The sequence below is a fragment of the Clupea harengus genome, chromosome 10 (assembly GCF_900700415.2).
Source record: "Clupea harengus chromosome 10, Ch_v2.0.2, whole genome shotgun sequence".
In the NCBI taxonomy this organism is placed as follows: domain Eukaryota; kingdom Metazoa; phylum Chordata; class Actinopteri; order Clupeiformes; family Clupeidae; genus Clupea; species Clupea harengus.
Genome location: NC_045161.1, coordinates 16,252,370 through 16,272,778, shown reverse-complemented (window position 1 = coordinate 16,272,778; position 20,409 = coordinate 16,252,370). Strand labels below are relative to the sequence as shown.

The following is a 20,409-nucleotide window of genomic DNA, read 5'->3' as shown; positions in this document are numbered from 1 at the left end:
TTTTATGAAGGGTTTGCTGTGGGCTTTTCTGAGAAGTAAAAGTTCCAATATTTAATTTGACCTCCTCCATAGAATTCTCCCTCCGTTTTGGACTTCAGCTTACACATTTTCAGATTCATTTTCACAGAGGACATCTAAGGCAGCCATTTGATCTTCATCCTTCATACTAAGCTTCATCACTGGGTGGTATAAGCCTTCCTGATGCATGCATCACAAAGCCTTTTATTTCACTGATTTACAGTGCATAGATACTTCAAATCGGTTTTTAATTAAGTCTTTCCCCTTATGAAAGTCACATTCTGATGCACAAATATGGATGATGTTCTGTGCTCCACTTAGATGTTTGTAGAAAGACATGAATACTTAAAAAAATGGGATTGTTCATGGCTTCAGCTGTGAACAAGAGAACAGAACACGAGAAGCACCACAAGGCGTCTTTTCCTTCGAAGAATGTCGGGGCTGCAGAGGAACCTAATCACCTCATGCACATCATTAGCTCTTTTGGCAAGCCATTCCCCAGGGTTCAAAGGTTTTCTACACTCAACATCAAGATGTAATCTTCCATAGCATCCCTGCTCAGGGATGTAAAGATTGGCAACCCTGGATTTATGTATTCATTGCAGGCCATTACTGGCAGAGACTGGGTCAATGTCAAGAGCACATATTTTCAACAAATTCAAAAACTGGAGATGCTGTAACGGATCTTGGAAAGTCTTGTTGGTAACTGCCATAGTATTCATAATGTTCCAAGGTGTTTTCACCACCGGTTTACTGCTTTTTGTAGCATTTCACCTGGATTTCTTTTTACTTAAGACTCAGGCCCTTTTTTCCATTTGTTTGCTTTTTTAATCTAAAACTGTCATGTTCCTCTTAAAAGCCTCTAATCCATGCCAGACGTCCTCTGGATTTATGGAGCAAATAAAATCTTTGGTTGTAGCTCCCTCTCTCACAAATAGCGACTTGTCCTTGGATTTCCTCAAATTGTTTTTGATCTCTGTGTCTAGATGTACTATCTGCCTTGCGTCTGGATGTAATATGTCTTGTTACATTTTGTGATGGCTTGGGGCAATTCCATATAGAACAGCTAATGTTTGAGTAAATCACTTCTACAAATCTTGGCTGTCAAATAAAAGAATCAATTCATTCTATTATTGAAGTGATTATTAGTTGTATCACATTGTTCAATCTTGATCTCCAATAATTTCCACATGGCAAACATCTGTTGCTTTTGAAACTGCTATTCGTATGTGGATTGTGCCATTTCTACCACTGTTCTGTTCAAACATCCTGCTGCAGACAGGAACGCCTCCTGGTTACATTTCCTTTCTAGGATGTTAACGTCATTTGTCCTTCCCATGTACTTGAACTCGTGCATTGATGTGATCAAATTACCTATATCTGTGAAATGCAACAGTGTCAATTGGATAGGAAACTGGGTTGAGGCAGTTGGGGACATTTTGTTGGGTTATTTTATCTCATGTTGGGTTGTTTTCTGTAACCCAGCTGCAGGGTTAGTGGTTGAAGACAGTGCCCCTGCCCTCTCCTCCATTACATGTGACAGGACACTGGGTCCCTTAAAGGAAAACTTCAGGATTTTTGAAACTGGGCCCTATTTTTAGATCTTTTTGGGTCCAAAAATGTACTAGGGACACTTAACAATCGAAATCGGTCCAGTATTGAGTAAGAGCGCTTAAACCAGCAACCTCAAAACGGCTATACAATTGAAATCGTTTAAGCCAAGCATCATGCATCAAAGTAAACGACTTGTTTTCGCCACTGAGAGGCTCATACATTTTACTATAAGGGTCTGACAACATGGGAAGGATCCCTACAAAGATACAACTGTCTTTTACTTCAATAACTGTAAAGAAGATTTAGAAAATGACTGTTACAGTCAGTGGTTTAGCTTTCTACCTAGTTCTGGTCTCTGGTGTAGTACCCTGTTCAGTGCCTGTAGTAAATTATCGCAGTAGTATCACAATGTTGATTTACAGGTCTAACGTTACCTCTAAGATGGATGAACAGTGGAATTCCACCTCATGAGGGAAAGTAATGTAAACATTTGCTTTTTAAAACTGTGCATGTTACGCTGTGAAATAAAAAATGTTTTTCTGTCTAACTTGTTTAATATGATTGTGTAGGGTACCCATTATCTTAATATTGTTGACTTTTTTAACATTGTTTAAAAACTAAATGAATACTTAAGTGGATAGGCCTCATTTAACCCAAGTGGACAGCTGCATAATAAACCAAATGTGGATTGTATTTTTTTTTTGTTTTTTTGGTAGCTTTAACCCATTTTTACCCAGCTATTTTATAGGGCTTAAATCTATGACATCTAGCAGCTTAGACATGGCCCAGCCCTTCCCCACCCTAATCCAGCTTTGTAGTGACAGAAAACCTTCACATATACATCCAAGGTGTTTGTCAACTTTATCATCGGCAGTATAAGTCTTATTGAGTAACACCGTCCCTTGATAGGTTATCTAAACAATCACCTTCTCCGTCCCTGTTCATGATGAGTTAAGGAAGACGTCTCTGCATAATAAATAGCCTTCTAAAAATAATGCAAAGTTTTCCCTTACCTTTGGCTGAACATTTTATGTTATTCTCACTACTATCCTCCAATTTCTATTTTGCCATTGGATGGTCCAAAAACTAAGCGTCCTCAAAAGTTGCCAAAACATTTCAGAACAGCAGGAGAGCATACCCCTAATTCAGATTTGCTGTTTTCTATGTTCGGTAAATACTTGTTATACTTTTCTGGGCCATATTTCCTGCCCTACATTAGCTTTTCTAAGATATAAATATGAGTTTTTCATTTGCCCATTTCCACACCATTGTTCAGTAGGAGAAAAAATGACTGACTTTGCCCACATTTACTCTCAGAACCTGACAAAACACTTGGAGAAGTAGAAAGTGGACAAACAATATGTGGACAACAAGGTCAGGTATTCTTCTCCTTTTCCTCTTGTTGTGCTCTTTTAAACAGCTCGAAGAGGCTTCAAAATTCTGTCTGGAGGCTGGTGAGCGTAAACACTAAATCATTAGTGCACAGACATCTAGGTTGCCAGAGGGGAACTGCTGTGTGGTTGTGAGCAGCAGGGGATTTGTGAATTTTAAAAGGGTAATGTACCTACAGGCCTCAGCACAGTACACAAGGACGGTAAAAAACTGTAAACTGGTCATCAAACCTGAAGAAAAAAACATAAAAGAGGGGTGAACATATATCAAAATCCCTTTTGTATAGTTAGCCCCAAGTTACTTTTGTTAGTCCTCATCAGCTGTGATTTGTTCATAACTGGACTGAAGAGGTGTAAGTAAACCAACACAGGCTTTTTATTGGAATGTGTGTACATGAGCAAGACAGTAAGTGATGAAAATATTACTAGGCAAGAAATATGAACTCTTTAAAAATTGTAGTTATACCATTCAAGCACTAGAGAGCACTACTTGCATGATTATGTAATGTTTTCTTTTCTTTTCTATTTTGAGCATGTTATTTCAATACATTAACATTCACATTCATTGAGAGAATAAAAAATGTCATAGACTCTTCTTTACACAAGAGGATACATGTCTGCATTGCCCCTGAAACTAAAGCATATCTCCAATAAAACAATAAATGCAATGGCATTTACATTTACTCATATGTACATTGTTAAAGCAGTCCTTCGACATCATTTGTGATATCCATAATAGCATTTTCCTTCTTGAGATGTCGCATTCACACACACACACTGCGACTGTACAAAGCACTCTTGTCTGATGACACGGGCAGTAATTTTACAGTCTACAGTAGACATTTGACTGCAGACTCTAAATGACATACATCCTGTTCTCTCCTGCCACATCAGTTTTGAGAACGCGTTTGCCTGCTTCCTGTGGCGATAATGGCTCTCAGTATCGTGTCTGGTACACAGGGAACTGCCGAGAGGAGGGGAATAAACTGTAGCTGGCGCAGAAAAAGATGATTGCTTTTTCAGCCCCTCTGAATTTGTGAGTCAGGTAGATATTGATCTTTTGCTTATCTCTGACAGTGAGGTGTCACCACTGGATTGATGATGGTGGGATTTAACAGCGATTGTATGGATAGAGCCTGGAAGGGCCAGCTGCAGTCAGTCCTGGTTTAGTCTTGACATAGACAGACAATAGACTCTGTAGTGCAAAAACAGGAAGTTGGTGGTTGTTGACATGGGTCAGACAAGAGTTCTCCCAACACAAACATAAGACGCAAAGATAAGTTAGTATATGTTGCCAGGATTTAGAAAAAAAAATGACTACATAATTTCTGTGGGGGATTTACAGAGGTTAAGCACTGCTAAACCTCAGTCACACACCAGCAAAGTGGCAACTAAATATAAATATTTAGGATTGTCTGTGATTTATCATATCTTTTTGGGTTTTAGGAAGATCAAACGTATGCAATTCTCCTTATAGCTTTACTACCCCACAACCTCCTTACTACCAGCGGGAGTCACTGCAGAGTTATCAAATGGAACCCAGAAACACTGCCAGTGGTATGTTTTAAGGCATTGGGCCTACAGTGTGATAAAAATAGTTCATTCTTTATCTGTAATAAATCCATTTTTAGTCAGTCTGATCTAAAAGAAAACATGTGTTTTATGAGGTCATTACTTACAATGGCTTGACTTGTCTTGGGGGGTTGTTGGACAGAATAAGATGGTTTCAGGAAATTAATTTCTGATGAACCATGGTTAAACTGTGCAAAATATTTATTTTCAAACTGGTGTCCAAAAATAATTTTCTCTCCACTTACCTTTCCTGACAGTGTGCCTCCCATATATCCTGCAGGGAAACTACAGATGTCTAATCCTGCTAATCCACAAAACATCTGAAACCATTCTCACCATGGAAAGTCTGTGTTTCGGATTATCCAGGCCAATGTGCCTGCATGTTTGGCCGGTGATACATCTTGCACCTTGTGACATATTGTTTTACAGAAATATTACTGAAACACTATGACCCTCTGTCTTTCAGGAGAGGAAAAAGTCATCTCCATGCACAGATTTCACTATCAACAGCTGCTGAGTTTCAAACTAGTTGGAGCCAACTAGTCTCTCCTGAGCTATTTCTGTCACAAGAGGCATTGCATAAAAAGCCATTTTCTAGGCCACTGGAACTGTTATACAGGGAACAGCTTAATAGCTGCAAATGAAAACAGTGAAAATAGCTGCAATGAAAACAAATGAAAACAATTCATGATACTGAACACCATTCGTTTTTTATGACGTTGTATTGAGATGAAATTAGTTGCTTTGTGTGAATACAGTTGTTGACATATTTTTCCCATCAACAAGGACTAACCATTCAAACATTTTAAAGGAATATCTCAACCTGCACAGCTCAAATTACAGCGTAAAAAGAAAAATAATAGTAAAAGTAACCACAAAATGGTGTTAAGATTCACACTTGTGTGTGTAACCAGTCTTTATTCTGTCTGTCTGTACCTCACCGCCTCACCACTGGGGTGCCCCAAGGCTCGGTGATGGGACCACTTCTCTTTGCCATTTACACCACCTCGTTGGGCCCTATCATCCGCTCGCATGGTTTTTCCTACCACTGTTATGCCGATGATACTCAACTGTTTCTGTCTTTCCCTCCTGAGGACACCACGGTCTCTGCGCGGATTTCGGACTGTCTCGCTGATATATCCACATGGATGAAAAATCACCACCTTCAGCTGAACCTGGCCAAAACGGAACTGATGGTCTTCCCAGCCAAACAGGTCATCCACCACAACATCAAGATCCAGGGGCGGACTGGGGGAAAAAAGTGGCCCGGGAGTTACTGTCAGACCGGCCCACTTAATACACGGCGCACTGCCCACTCAATACACGGCGCGTTGCCCACTCAAAGCATTGCACGTATCGACCAGTCAGTGGCCTACTTGGAAAAATACCCATACACTTAACATTACTTTAGATGATTACAAAGAAATTACATCATATATGGTTTTTTTATAACATTTGGATTGGATCCACCAATTTGCCTGGATGGACACATGGAATAAAATGATATTGGCTATTGTAACACTCCAAGGTAGGTATAGTTTGCTTGATGAATATGCTTAACTCTGGGCTAGTATCAGATGGTTATATGTAGAACTACAGAGCCTTAAGGAATGAATGTCAGCAGAGAAAGACCACACAATTCAGTAGTTACATTAAGCAAGACAATTGTATCAATTTGTTATTAACTCATACAGCAATACCTTTTTGTCCACTAGATGGCATCACACAACAGAAATATTTCCCCTCTACCTACATAGCTAGAGTAGCTAGTTACAGGTGGAAAGCTATGAAAGAAAGTTGCATCCAGGAGCCTTCATAAGCAAACATGATGTGGCTCCACATTACAATATCCCACTTTTTCATTATCCACATGTCTCAAAAGTTGTATGATGTAACATAGCTTAACAGGTCACATGATATGTCCAGTAACAACATAGAGAAGGGGGCAACATATAAGTCAAAACCAACCATATTTATTGACTGATCTTGAAAGTAGTGGCTTACAAAAACTAAATAAGTCATCACATAGAAAATAACTCAGTGTTAGTGCAAGAAGCAAACATTCACACTGTGAAACCTATGACAAGTGACAGTGGTATATAGGAATTAGTCACTTCACAGCCTGCTAGCCACGATTTTCTTTCATTCCAATTCTTGGATGTAGGATTCCCCCCCTTGTAGAAACCTGTTGAATGGATACATTTGGTCTAGGAAGTCCTAAATGTTTTGTTGTCAATTTACCTTCATAAGTACGCCGACTTTCAAAGAGCGAATCGAGTTGTTGCACTGAATGTTAAAAATGGATTTAACATGAGTCAATGAGAGAGATCTGGGGCGATTTCAGTTTTGCCCCAAAAAGGGGCGGGGTCATTTCAAGCACCACGTTTGCCTGAGTGACTGTTGGCTGATTCGACAATGACATTCAGAGGCAGATCAGACGGTCTAGTGGTAGAATCCGACAGAAAAAAAAAATCCTTTTCCCGTAGGCAGTGCGTCGCCCTAATCGCCTTTATGGACAAGCCGCCCCTGAACTATATTGTAGAAATGAACATTAGCCTACAGAACATACGATGGGGTGTGAACATCAGTGGTATCAGTAGTGTTGCATGCTGGGTGTGTGATTGTGTGCGTGTGTAGGGGTGTTGAAGGTGTCTGCAAGCGAGTGATGCAAGTGTTGAGTAGGCTAGAGTGATTGACATTTAATAACGCCTAAAACAAAGTTAGACTGACGGAAGACATTAGATGAGTAAAGAAGACACTTCAGAACATTTTCGAAAAATAGGCACCATGAGTGTGAATACAGATCGCGAGGAATGGTATAAAATTCAGTCAGTGAATTTGATGCTGTACAGATATTCGAGTAAATTATACGTGTTCAGCGAAGCATAGATTATAGTCAGTACCGGCGAAGTCAGAGGCGAGGGCCGGGCGGCGATTTGGGTGGGCCGGTATTTTGGACCATCCCAACCCCGTCGGCCCACCGGGGATTCCCCCGGTATCCCCGATGGCCAGTCCGCCCCTGTCAAGATCAATACTGACTCTTTATCTCTTGCTCCATCCAAAACAGCAAGAAACCTCGGGGCAGGGGCGTAGCCAGGACATTATTTCTGGGGGGGCCGGCTCTGGCCAGTCTTTTATTTGGGGTGGCACTTGATTGTCAAAAACTACTATTTTAAAACTCACACACTGCATCACTCAGAGCAGCAGTTTTCTAACGGCTCATATAGCCATAAACAATGGCTTGAACCTTCTTATGGACACTAATGATGTCTTATTGATAATCCCATGTTATTGGAATGGGTGCTTAGATAATGTGTGAGTGCGATGTGTCATGATTATGTGAGGGGGTTCGGGACCTTAACATGAGACAGGGATGTTTTTAGTGCAAGTGACAGACACGATATGAATTGTCATTTTAGGCGATAATTTATTTAGGCAAACTGTAGCATTTTAAGTGCAATATTCCATTCATTTGCGATAATATATACATATGTATATATAAAGAGAAAGAAAAGCAAAAACATTACATCACACACACATGTCCCATAATACATAAAGAAAAAAATATCAACAATATGTATAATGTACATTGAACAGTATCACTACAAACAGTGAACAATATCACTAGCTTACTACATCAAACAGATTGTGGTGCTGAATGAAAACAGAGCACTGACAAACCAGGTCTACAAGGGGCACTCTTTGTTTGTTTGTGTGTGTGTGTGTGTGTGTGTGTGTGTGTGTGTGTGTGTGTGTGTGTGTGAGTCAGTGAGTCAGTGAGTGTAGGTAGATCCATGTAAATCATTTTACATAATTGTCTTTTTTGTTTGTTAGAGGTAGAGTCTTCACTTATGGAGTATTCTAACCAGGGGTGGACTGCATACCACTCACCCTTGAAGCTCCTGTTTCGGTTACCCTGGAGTGTCTTGGGGAAATTTAGTTGAGGTTGCGCTGGAGCTTCACCCCTGGACTTGGAAATGTCTGTAAAACACCAAAGAATCCCATTAGTATCAGCTTTTAACATAAGTGCTATCCACTTCCAATTACATGTTGTTCTTTTGTTGTTTTTTTAAGACTAAACATGCAATCATTAACATTTTACAGATTGAATAAATATATGTTTATTATATGGCCAGCCTTTAAATTATTTGTTTGTCATAACCCGACCGACCCTGTCCCATTCTTCAGCTACGCGTGCTGGCAAAATAAGCATGGATTTTCCTGTCTCCCCCTGAGGCACTTATCCTTTTCATTGTGACATCTTTAAAGAAATGTTTTACACACGTTAACTATAGACTGCTTTTATTTCAATGTCAAGTGTAAACTAGCGACAGTGTGTTATCTATGACTAAGTGACACCTGGGAATGGACTTAAGCTAACTAGCTAGCGCTAGCTCGCTAGCCAGAAATAATCTTACAAGTTTGCAAAAATAACAGCAGCAGCCTAACTCAACTCACTCTGCCACAATTCCTCAATGTTGACTCATTCTTACACATTAAATTGAGTGTGAAGATAACTTTATGATCTTATCATTTCAATGATCCTTTCAAGTATCACCAACTTACTCACCTGTTAGTTACAGTGGTATCCAGTGGTTAGCTGTTAGTCTCCATTGAAGCGCTGTCAGAATGCAGGCACGTTGGTTTGTGTCTTGCGCTGTTGATGGGGGCGCGGCCCAAGATGTTGCAAATATGGGGCTTGTAGCGTAAGTGACAAATGACAATATAAGACGACTTGACAAAAAAAAATATGAATGCATTTATTTCAGCTTTATACCGATTCTATTCAGGAGGGTTTTTTGTATTTTTTTTTTTTGCCGTGCCGTGAGGTTGGGGGGGCCGGCAGGGTGGCCATTCTCTGACCAATGGTGGCCGTGGCCCCCCCTGGCCACCACGTGGCCACGCCCCTGCCTCGGGGTCATTATTGATGACCAACTGACCTTCACGGCCCACATCGCCTCTGTCTCCAGGTCGTGCCGCTTTGCGCTATACAACATCCGCAAAATCAGGCCGTACCTAACCCAGTATGCCACCCAGCTGCTGGTGCAAACCTTGGTGAGCTCCCGCCTTGACTACTGCAACGCCCTCCTAACGGGCCTGCCGGCTTGCGTGGTGAAACCACTACAGATGATCCAGAACGCGGCGGCGCGTCTGGTGTTCAACCAACCGAAAAGGGCACACGTCACCACGCTACTCATCGAGCTCCACTGGCTGCCAGTAGCTGCTCGCATTAAGTTCAAGTCACTTATGCTTGCCTACAGAGTGCTTACTGGTTCTGCTCCCACCTACCTAAATGCTCTTGTAAGGGCAAATGTTACACCCAGGACGCTGCGCTCGTCTAGTGAGCGTCGTTTGGCACTGCCGTCCGTGCAAGCACGGCAATCCAGACTATTTTCATTTGTAGTTCCACGTTGGTGGAACGAACTGCCTAGTACTACCAGAGCAGGGGCGTCCCTCTCTACCTTCAAGAAGCTTTTGAAGACCCAACTCTTCAGAGAGCACCTCCCCTCCTAACTGGCACCTGACTAGCGCTTAACTTGCACTTCAGCAGTTACATTCCTGCACTTCTTTTTCCTCTTTTCTAGGTTGTTGTTTTTCTAATTCTCATGTAAAGTAGTATTTATTGTTACACCATGCTTTTTTTATTGCTCTTAGCTTGACTGTTCTCTCCCTTGTACGTCGCTTTGGACAAAAGCGTCTGCTAAATGACTAAATGTAAAATGTAAATGTATTGTAGTGCTCAAACGCTCTTATGGCATACCAGAGTTGAATTTACACTGCTATGATGGCGTCATTTCACACTTGGTGATGCTTTGTGATGTTAATAGTAGTTATTTTGTATCAAAATAAGTCATGTGATTTAGACACTCCGTTTTTACTGAATAGAACACTATGATGGTGAAGGCAGTGCGAGATTTTCCAGCTGATAAAGAAAGTGCCGTGTACGTTTTCCCTTTGTGCTCTTGAAGGCAGCTAAAGTGCATATCACTGCTGTCAGGATTTTACTGAATTTTCTGAGATTGCCTTCATCTAACACAATTAGCCTGTGGAGTCCTACTGTTGATGTCTACACAGAGGGTGGATGAGTTTTCTTCATCATTTTGTATCTGATCAATTCATGACTATATTACAACCATTACCATTTTTGCTCAAAGCTATTAATTGTATCACCAATCCCAGATTACTCTTCTTCAAAAACTGTAGGCTATGTGATCATATCAGTCCAAAAGATTATTTTAAAGTGACAGGCTTTACTTTTGCACTTGGAATCAGATTCAAAGTATAGACTTATAGACGGTGATGATCTTGGGGTTCTTCAGCAAAGCTGGAATCGAGCAGATTTGTCCTTGTGAAGGATGCATGAATCAAGCCATGTACAAGGTTATCCTGGAAGGAAACTTACTTCTTGCTTTCTTCTGCTCTGACAATGTTCCACAACTCAAAGGATTGTTTTTTCCAGCAGGACAATGGCCCATGCCATATAATCAAGCCAAGTGGATGGAGGACCACCAGATCAAGACCCTGTCATGGCCTGCCCAATCTCCAGACCTGAACTCCATTGAAAACCTCTGGAAAGGCGATTAAGTGGAAGATGGATGATCACAAGCCATCAAACAAAACCGAGCTGCTTGAATTTGTGCTCCAGGAGTGGCATAAAGACACCCAACAGCAATGTGACATACTGGTGGAGAGCATGCCAAGATGCATGAAAGCTGTGATTGACAGTCAGGGTTATTCTACCAAATACTGTTTTCTTTCTCTCTCTCTCTCTCTCTCTATCTCTCTCATTTCAGTATGTTAATATTGAAGCTTTATACATAAGTGCAGGGTAGTACTCAATATCCACCGGCTGCTAAATCTTCCTGGCAGTGCCATGTGGCAACAAAGTATAGAAATCTCAGGCCCCAGAAATACCCCCAGTTTAATTAGCAGCATCATTCACTTACATTTACTTATTTTTTTTGTTCCCCTCAATGCCATCTTCTTGTTTCTACCTAATCTTCTCCTTAGCTATAAAACCTAAAGTGGTTTTGCCCCAGATGTCTTTAACACATAATAGCCCCCTACCACAATCTGATCATTATAAATAGGTGCAGGTTTTCTTGTTTTCCCAACAGTAGCAGAAACAGGTAACTTTATGGTAATGAACTCATGTCCAGTGGAATTTAACTGCCTTATTTTACTACTTTTGTTTGGGAGACAGGCACAGTCTAGAGGAAAGGATGAAAGCTCATTTTTGCCTCTGAAGTAGGGGGGGGGGGGGGGGGTGGTGGTTAGGGTATCTGGGGCTCTGACTGTTACTGCCTTAGGCGACAGCCTATCGCCGATGAGGAAGACCTGAGTCCTTCTCCAGTGCTGCATGTACAGCAGTCCACACCCTGGTTATTCTGATGCCAGGAGCTGTAATCCAGCCAAATCCATAAATACCCACACTACACCGCCACCTAATCCTTTAAGATCCGGTTGCACTACTCGTCACCTGTCAGCTCAATCATATTTGTATGCAGTTCACAGAGTTCACATGATTCTTTTTTTTTATAAATACACCTGTTTATCTCCCACACAGTTCATTTTGAAGGTTTTGTTTTACGATGTCCTGTGCAAACAAAATATATTTTTTTTTACAAAATGCAGTCATAGCAACAAAGTCCCCAAGACATGCAAAGCAACTCACAGAATGCTGATACCCTACATTTCCTTTTTATCACACATTCCACCACACTGGCCCCCCTGACATTTACACTGTAGTGTCCTATACAGGAGGCTATAAAGAACTACACACCTCTCCAAGCATGTATGCATATTACTAAATGGTATATGTAAAGGGCCATGAATATATACACAGTTTAATAAAAGAGATGTTTTGAGTATTCACTATAATCAAGTCAATACCATTTGACAGTTAACACCAAAAAAAAGAACATTCACTGTTCAGTATATTTATTATTTTTTCTCACGTTGACTCCATAAACATATAAACAGTACGTAAAAATATCCATCATGACTTTTGTTTCACAAACATAAATGATATACCAGCTATAGCATTCCTCTGTAAAACTATGTCTTTTTGAGAATGCTCAGTCTAGGTCTATGTTTTACACTAAGTAGTTGTCATTGTGAAAGATGATTTATTTTGTAAATCATGATGCACTCACTATGGAAACGCTTCATATGATTTTCATGAATGCCATAACAGCTTGCCTTTGTTTTTCTTGTCACGCCATTAGTCCATGCTGAAAGGACCGTGATTCATTGTCATTATACAGTATGTTGTGCTGCCAACTGACCGAGGACTGGAAGGGAAAATAGTGAAATAGCTTTCTAATGGTCCAGCACCAATGTTATTACAATGGTAAAAATCACGTTGATGATCATTGATGCCCAAATACCAGTAGCCAAGATGATACCTCATAGACAGATACTGATCATCCATTGAACGTTATTATAGTCACTGCATTCTTAGTTTTGACAATTTTGACAAACTGGGTGTATTCAACTTGTATTCAGATATCAGGTATTCATTACTCCCGTCTCACGGGGTTCTTTGTCGTTGTTGTTGTGTCGTTTTCATTTTGTAGCCTTTTGAAGCCTTCAAGTGAAACATTCATAAAAGGGCTCCCAGTAAGAAGTCAGATCAAACAACAGCACATCAATCTCTGAAAACAAAAATACAATCTGAGCCCTCCTAGGATACTCAGAAAGGATGTTTTGCAATAACGTCTTGAAAATGTTATAAGTAAAAATGAGTGTCATTGGCTGGAATGGATGACCGCATGTGGCCGGACAGACTGGCGCTTGGGGCAGAGTATCTTGGCGAAGGCTCTGCGGAAGCTGCTGTGGCACAGCGGGTACAGGAAGGGGTTGATGGCAGAGTTAATCCACAGGAGCCAGAAGGTCACCTCGTACCAGTGCTGCTCCACGCAGGTGCCACTGCAGGCCGCGCGGATGATCATGAGTAGCGTGTAGGGGGCCCAGCACACGGCAAAAACGCACACAATCACCGCCAGCGACTTGGCAATTTTTTTGTCGCGCGACAGTCGCGATTGTCCCCCACCCCTGGAAGGGGCACCAGAGGAGGCAGAATGACTCTGTGCAGGGCCCGAGCAGGCAAGTGTCCACCCCCCGGTGATTTTCCTCTTGCCTCTCGTCTTCCTCATGGAGAAGCTCACTGACTGGATGCTGCTAGGCTCGCCGCTGGACGGCGGCGTCATCTCCTCGTCCTCCTCGATCACCGCGGAGACGGCCGCCGGCTCACTGGACGACACTTTGCGCGTTTTGATGAAGAACACGGCCGACGACCCCCCACCAAAGTCCCTCCACCTGCGCTCCTCGTCCAGCTCCCCTCTCCCCTTGTGGGAGGCCCTGCCCCTGTTCTTCTCCCTGCGGTGGATGTTTAGGTAGATGCTGAAGTTGAAGAAGGCCACTGACACCAGGGGCGTGAAGAACTCAAAGGTGGACGCACTGAGCAGAAAGTACCAGGTGCAGTAGAACTCGGCAAAGCACTGGTCCGCTGGAACGATACTCTTGCCTGCCACCAGCTCCCAAAAGATGATGGCAGGGCCGTACAGGAGGAAGGCCAGCAACCAAACCATCAGCATCTTCCCCACCGCCTGATTGGTCATGCCCTGCTGAGCTCTATATCGCACCTGGAGGAGAAATTTACAGTAGGGCTTAGAATTAAAAATTTAAACAAAGAAATTAAAATTGGTTGAAATGGGTTGAAAGTCTGATATACTCAGTTGCCAGTATATTAGGAGCACTGAGCCAAACCTAATGCAGTCTAATAATCTGCAATAAATCTAATCATAATATGCAGTATTTCTTTCAAATAATTTAGAGAGCTTGTTTCAACCGTGTTGTCATTTTGGAGGCTGCAGTTTGTAGTGCTGTTGAGTTGTATTGCACTGTACCGACATGTGTCTGTACACCCCATGTTAGTCAGTCAAGCTAGGCTAAATGACACAAACACCACAAGCACTACAAACTGCATCCTCCAAAATGATCATACAGTTGAATCGCCACCTCTCTTAAATTGCTTCAACATAAACTGAACATTATATCAGTCATGAAAGTGGGTTAATTGCAGGACTGTTGTATTACACTCCATTAGTTTTCGCTAGATGTACCTTACAAACTGAGTGCATATTACAAACACTTTCTCCATTAATGAAGATGCATCAGAATGTCTTTACCAAAACAGCATTATTGTTCAAGCACTGGATTGTATTTCAAACCACAAATAAGAACCATAATGGTTCGAGTGGTGCAAATGTAGTGCATGTGTCATATCTGCCAAGTGGACAAGGACAAGAGCCTGCCAACTCTGCCAATGTCTGACTGAGCTGTCTCCGCGTGAGAGCTGTTCATCATGCACTTTGCATGATTTCAGGTCAGGGTCATTTAATGGTCTGGCTGTTTTGCTCAACACATTGTTGTGATTGTTGGAATTTCATTTTTAGATTATTGCCACAGGTTTGGGAAATATACAATTCCGTCTTTATTTACTTTAATGGAAAGAAACAATTACATATCAATGACATCTGTCAGCTGGCATGAGTGCACAGTGTTAAAAGAAATGTTACCGCCTCGATTTTACAGGCATCGATTTTACAGCCATAATGGTCATACAGTCATAATGGCGCACAAGAGCAGTAGTCCATACACATTCATTAAAACACAATATGGTGTGTATTTGGAAATCACTGTGGGTTCCTGAATTTCCATTTCAAATGATTACAACAATCTTTTCTTTTTTTCATGTTTTGAAAGTAGTGGTATCGCTATCAATGTCATCAATGCCTGTCACAGGAAGCACTGATTACAACGCCATGTTATTTTACACACAGACGTACAAACCAAATGCAGTCCTAGCTTTATAGTACAAAGTCTGAAAGAAGAAAACATTTACAGTGAGTGACTCAGAGCATGATTCATTTTAAAAGAGCTCAAGGTTTAGCTGTAAAACACTCCAGGCAACAAAGTTCCTTTTCTATGGAGCCTTCTGGGGGTCACGTTTAGTTTTTCTCCATGTCCTCATTCTGATTCTAAATAGTTTTTTATCATTTCAGATGCCGCTATAACATCAACCTTTAAGGCGAATACATACTCTGACTCTGATGAGATATGGTTAAAAGGTAGAAAACAATGACAGTTACTAGCACCCTGGATTCTTCTAGATGCCTTTACTCAAGTTATTAGAAGTATTATATTTTTTAGTCAAAGTGCTCCTCTGCTTTGCACATTCATTGTTGAAATAGAGATGGACAATGAAGTCTTGGTGGTCTAATGATGTCTTCAAGGATCATTCTACACTCCACTGATTGGATTTGTAGAGAGTAGAGAGAGAGAGAGAGAGAGAGAGAGAGATAGTAGGAGAGTAGAGAGGCAGAGAGAGTGAGAGAGATACATCGGCATTCATAAATTCACGATGTGTAAATAGCCTTCACAATAGTTGCAGTGTCATACGTTCAGCAAAACCTTGACAAGCATCAGTAACAGCCTGAGAGGAAAATTCTTGGCAACATCCTCCCCTTTCCAAGGAGCTTTGTAATCTATATTGATGGTCATGTTTTCAGGACCATTGAGTGAGTCAACTACTCTACCATGCATGGTATTTTATGGTCTGCTTTGTATTGGTTCAAGAATGTTTCAAGAACAAAATCAATATTTATATTTAATAATTCTTTCTCAGTGTGTTTTCAAACACATCAGGCTTGGTGATAAAAAGCCCCATGCTGGCATGGCACGTAAGGCATGTTGTTGCTGTGTCTTTGTGAGCTAGATATGACACCCGTGAACTTAGTTTCCCCCCCACTAGGTTATTTCAGGATAAAGGGTGCTATTTGCTAAATGCTACAATCAATAGCACCATTTTAGTAACATATAATAAGGCTCTCTTTTTTCTTTAAAAAATAGATTCAGACAATAAATATAGCTGTATATGAATGAATGTGGCAATGGGCAATTTGACAGAAAACCTGAACGATTGATTCCTATGTGACCTTAACGTTTTCCCCAACGGGTTATAAAGGTCATCAATGAAGGTGCAAAGCCTAACTTGCATCCCCTGTGGTCACAAGACATTTGATCAGATGGAGATTGCACCGCTGCCACAGTCTGATGCTATTGATCTGACACAGGTAGACTCACTGACACACATTGGCAGTCAAGGGCCGTGTAGCAGAGATAATTTCCTGTTCTGTTGACAGTGGGCATGCCGTGAACACAGCTGCACGTAATCTCAGTGAGTTGGACAGATCTCATCTATTCCCTGCCATTTTAAAGATGTTTGTGCTGTATTTCTGTTATTTATTTGTTTGTTGTTTTTGTTTGCTTGTGTGTGTTTTTTTGTTTGCTTGTGCTACACTCACTGCTCTGGTGACAGATAGGAAGCGATCATAGCTAATGAGGACGATGTTGAAGACGGAGGCTGTGCAGAGGAGATAATCCATCACCAGCCACAGCTTGCACAGCCCACGGCCAAGCATCCATTGCCCAGTAAGGATGTATGGGATGTACACAGGAATGCAGAACGCCCCTGCGAGGAGAGGGTTAGAATGCAAGGAGAGGGGTTAGAATGTGGGGCTGCCACCATGTTTTATTTTGCTCCTATATATAAAGGGACTACAGAATGACTTTATAACAGCTCAAAAGGGCAGCGCTTTATTAACTTACTGACACGTCTCTCACATACAGTACAGCCTACGTGCATCTCACGTCCAACTCTCACTTCACACTCAAACAGGTCCGTGCGGACACAATTACTATTGTTACACATACATACAACATTAGAGAATAAGGACACAACCCTATAGAATTCATCAGATCCCCTCATCTGAAAAAGCTGTAAAAGGTACCAGGAAGAACCACGTGATGAAGAGTTCTTTCGTCACAAAGGATCTCCACATGGCTTCATAGAATCTCATAAAATCAGCAGATAACAACCACTGGAGTTAAACCTCAAATGACCCATAGGTTGTGCACTGACACTGGTGTTGCCCTCAATCAATTCAAACTTGGGGGCAGATCACACTATAAACTAGAAGGGCACTCAGAGAGCACACACCTCCGCCAACCTACCTGCCAAGGACCTTAAAGAACTGTACAAGTTTACCTATAGGCATATTGATGCTATTTTGAGGTTGCACCAAATATTGATTTGATTTTGTTTGTTTTTTTGGTTTAATGCAGTTTGTATCTTGTTATTTGATAAGTAAAAACTGTCATGTCATAATTGTATGTCATAAGCATCCTTACATTACAGCATTTTTTAACAAGTGCCTAAAACCTTTTAACAAGTGCCTAAAACCTTACCATGTAATGCCAGTTTTAGTGTTAATTATTCATTGCAAACCACATTCCACATGAAATATAATCAAATCAAAAGAGACATGGCAAGGAGAACACCCCTTTATCTCCCCTTTAAGCTTACTGGCTGAGTATTTCATTTCACAATACCCAAGTGTCAGCCAGTCCCTTCCTCTGATCTGTACACCTCGCTGAATGACAGTACACTCATGGTGCCCTCTTGCAGAGGTAGCTTATACTGATTGGTTAGGTGTCTCACAGGTCTATCAAGAGATGGAATATGCTGCGAACGCTCTCTCTCCCTCAGTCATCATTAAAACATTGCGCACTTCCATTAGCAGTAACTTGAGAGGTTTTGTAGCAGAGAAGGAGCCATGGAATAATTCAGTTATGCTTTCAATGGCAGGAAGAAGGCTACTGTAACTCAATTTCACCATGTGCAGTTTTGGGGTTCACCAAAGAAGCAAAAGAGAAATTGCATCTCAATAATTAATTAGCAGGAATTCTGCAGTGTATTAGGAGGGTTCATTTCTTTAATAATTGGTTACTATATAATACTAGCCAAATACCAACCATATCATTATTTCTTGATCTCTTGATCATGGTAAGATTGCAACAGTTATCCATTATGATATATATATTGTAAATGTAATATTACAGTTTCCACCTGTATTATATCTTATAGTAATTGAAACATTGTTACATCTAAATGTTTAAAAATGAATAAACACTATACAAAATATGTCCCTTTTGTCGTCTTAAAGTGGATCAAATAATGAGATTTACTTACCAACAAGGAAATCAGAGATGGCCAGGTTCAAAAAGAAGAAATTGCTTTGATTTCTAAGACTCTTATCCACAATAAAAGCAAGTATAACGAGTGCATTGCCACCCACCACTACAACTATAAGAGTTACCATTAAGATAGCCAGGATCACCAAAATGTATCCCGAGAGCGCAGTAGCATTCTCGCGTCCGTCTGCTGTAGAGTAACCTGAAGTGAAGTTCCAGCTCGCGTTATGGTCATTCATATAGGATCCCATAGTGGTCATCTTGGTTTATTAACTGAAGACATTACTGATCGTCTTCCCAAGTTAGATTGTCACACCATCGCTCACATAGGCGTACCACTCGATAAAAAAACACATTTTTGAAGAAAAAAAAACGCACGCATCAGAATACCAAAATGTCTGAATGTGAGGAGAAATCCTGTACTGTTATCCTTAACCTTGTTGTTCTAAAATAGGTTCTCAGTTGCTGGTCTGACCCATGTTAATTTCCGTGCGATTCAGTGCAGCAACCCGAACGCGTAGCACTTAAATGCGTAACTGAAACCCAACTGCTGACAGTCGCGGCACTGTCTAGGCGTACTAACATGACGGACGATAAGAATCGTATTTAAGACAAAACGCGTGGCGAAAACTATCCTTGCGAGTGAGTGTACCTGTTGCACCTGCTGAATTCTCATGTTGTGTCATCTCACGTGAAGTTCGCCTGCTGACTTCGTCACAAGAATAAATTAGGCTAATGGGAATTCACTGGATAGAGTTGTAGTCTACAAACTTCATATTGGCAATTACATTCTACCGTAATTCTCCTTAATGACTGCACATCACCATGAACAAAATAGTAATTAAACATATTTCATCATACATTTATTAAGGGCCACACTATTGGTACAAATTCATTCATAAAGTAGCCAAACCCCTGAAATGGAACACACACGTTGCCCTATACAGCAAAGAGAGAGAAAAAACGCTATTTAAAACAACATATACACATGTATGAAACAGACATTTTTAAGAATTTGGATAGCGTGTCAGTTTGTGTTTTGATTGAGATAATGCATAAGTATGCATATCCATCTGATTTGCACAGATATGTAGAAGAGTTACCATCTGCCTCCTTTCATAAGACACACAGGAATGTACTTTTAAAGGGAGGTTATTTCTTTCTTTCCAAGGGGTCATGACTGCATAGACAATCTAGGTCTTCTTCCCCTGCAGAAAAATATTGGAATTCAAATTTTCACTCATCTCAATGCTGGTGTTACATCAGGGAATGCAAAAATAGGAAAAAGACAAGTGCCAGGACAAGACCACTCATAATAATGGGATGCAAAATGCAGACCGAATGTGCTTTCACACCCGGCAGTGAACACTGTATGTCTCCAGGCTCTCTCGAATAATTCTTTTTTTTTTTTTTTACCAGTCCCTGCTCTGACGTGAGCATGTCAACTTGACCATCTTCTCAGCCTCTGGTGTGATTCGCCATGGCCTGTGCGACAGCATATTGCACTTACACCCCCTTCCCTCGCACCACTGTATCATCAGCACTGTAGCTGGCTATTGTGAGGGCAGTAATTACAACCCTTCTCAATGGTCTTTTTTTTCCCTTCGAAACAAAGACTCTCACCAATATGTACTCGCCTGCAGCTGCACCTAAGGGGTATTTGGGTGTGTAATGGTGATGCAACAGATAAGTGTTTGGCCCAATGTACTGGACACACAGCTGTCACCAGGGAAGGGCCATGACGAATGTAAGCGGGGGGGGGGGGGAGGTCTGA

The 20,409-nt window shown here is 41.2% G+C and overlaps 1 protein-coding gene across 1 annotated transcript; it reads right to left on the bottom strand.

The window, feature by feature from the left end:
• Positions 1–12,459: 12,459 nt before the first annotated feature.
• LOC105898258 (histamine H3 receptor) lies at positions 12,460–20,409 on the bottom strand. The gene is made up of 3 exons (XM_012825277.3): positions 18,634–20,409; positions 16,907–17,073; positions 12,460–14,182 (listed from the first exon to the last, which is right to left on the bottom strand). Exons 1-3 carry the CDS (start codon positions 18,893–18,895, stop codon positions 13,286–13,288), a joined length of 1,326 nt encoding a protein of 441 aa, XP_012680731.1. The 5' UTR covers positions 18,896–20,409; the 3' UTR covers positions 12,460–13,285.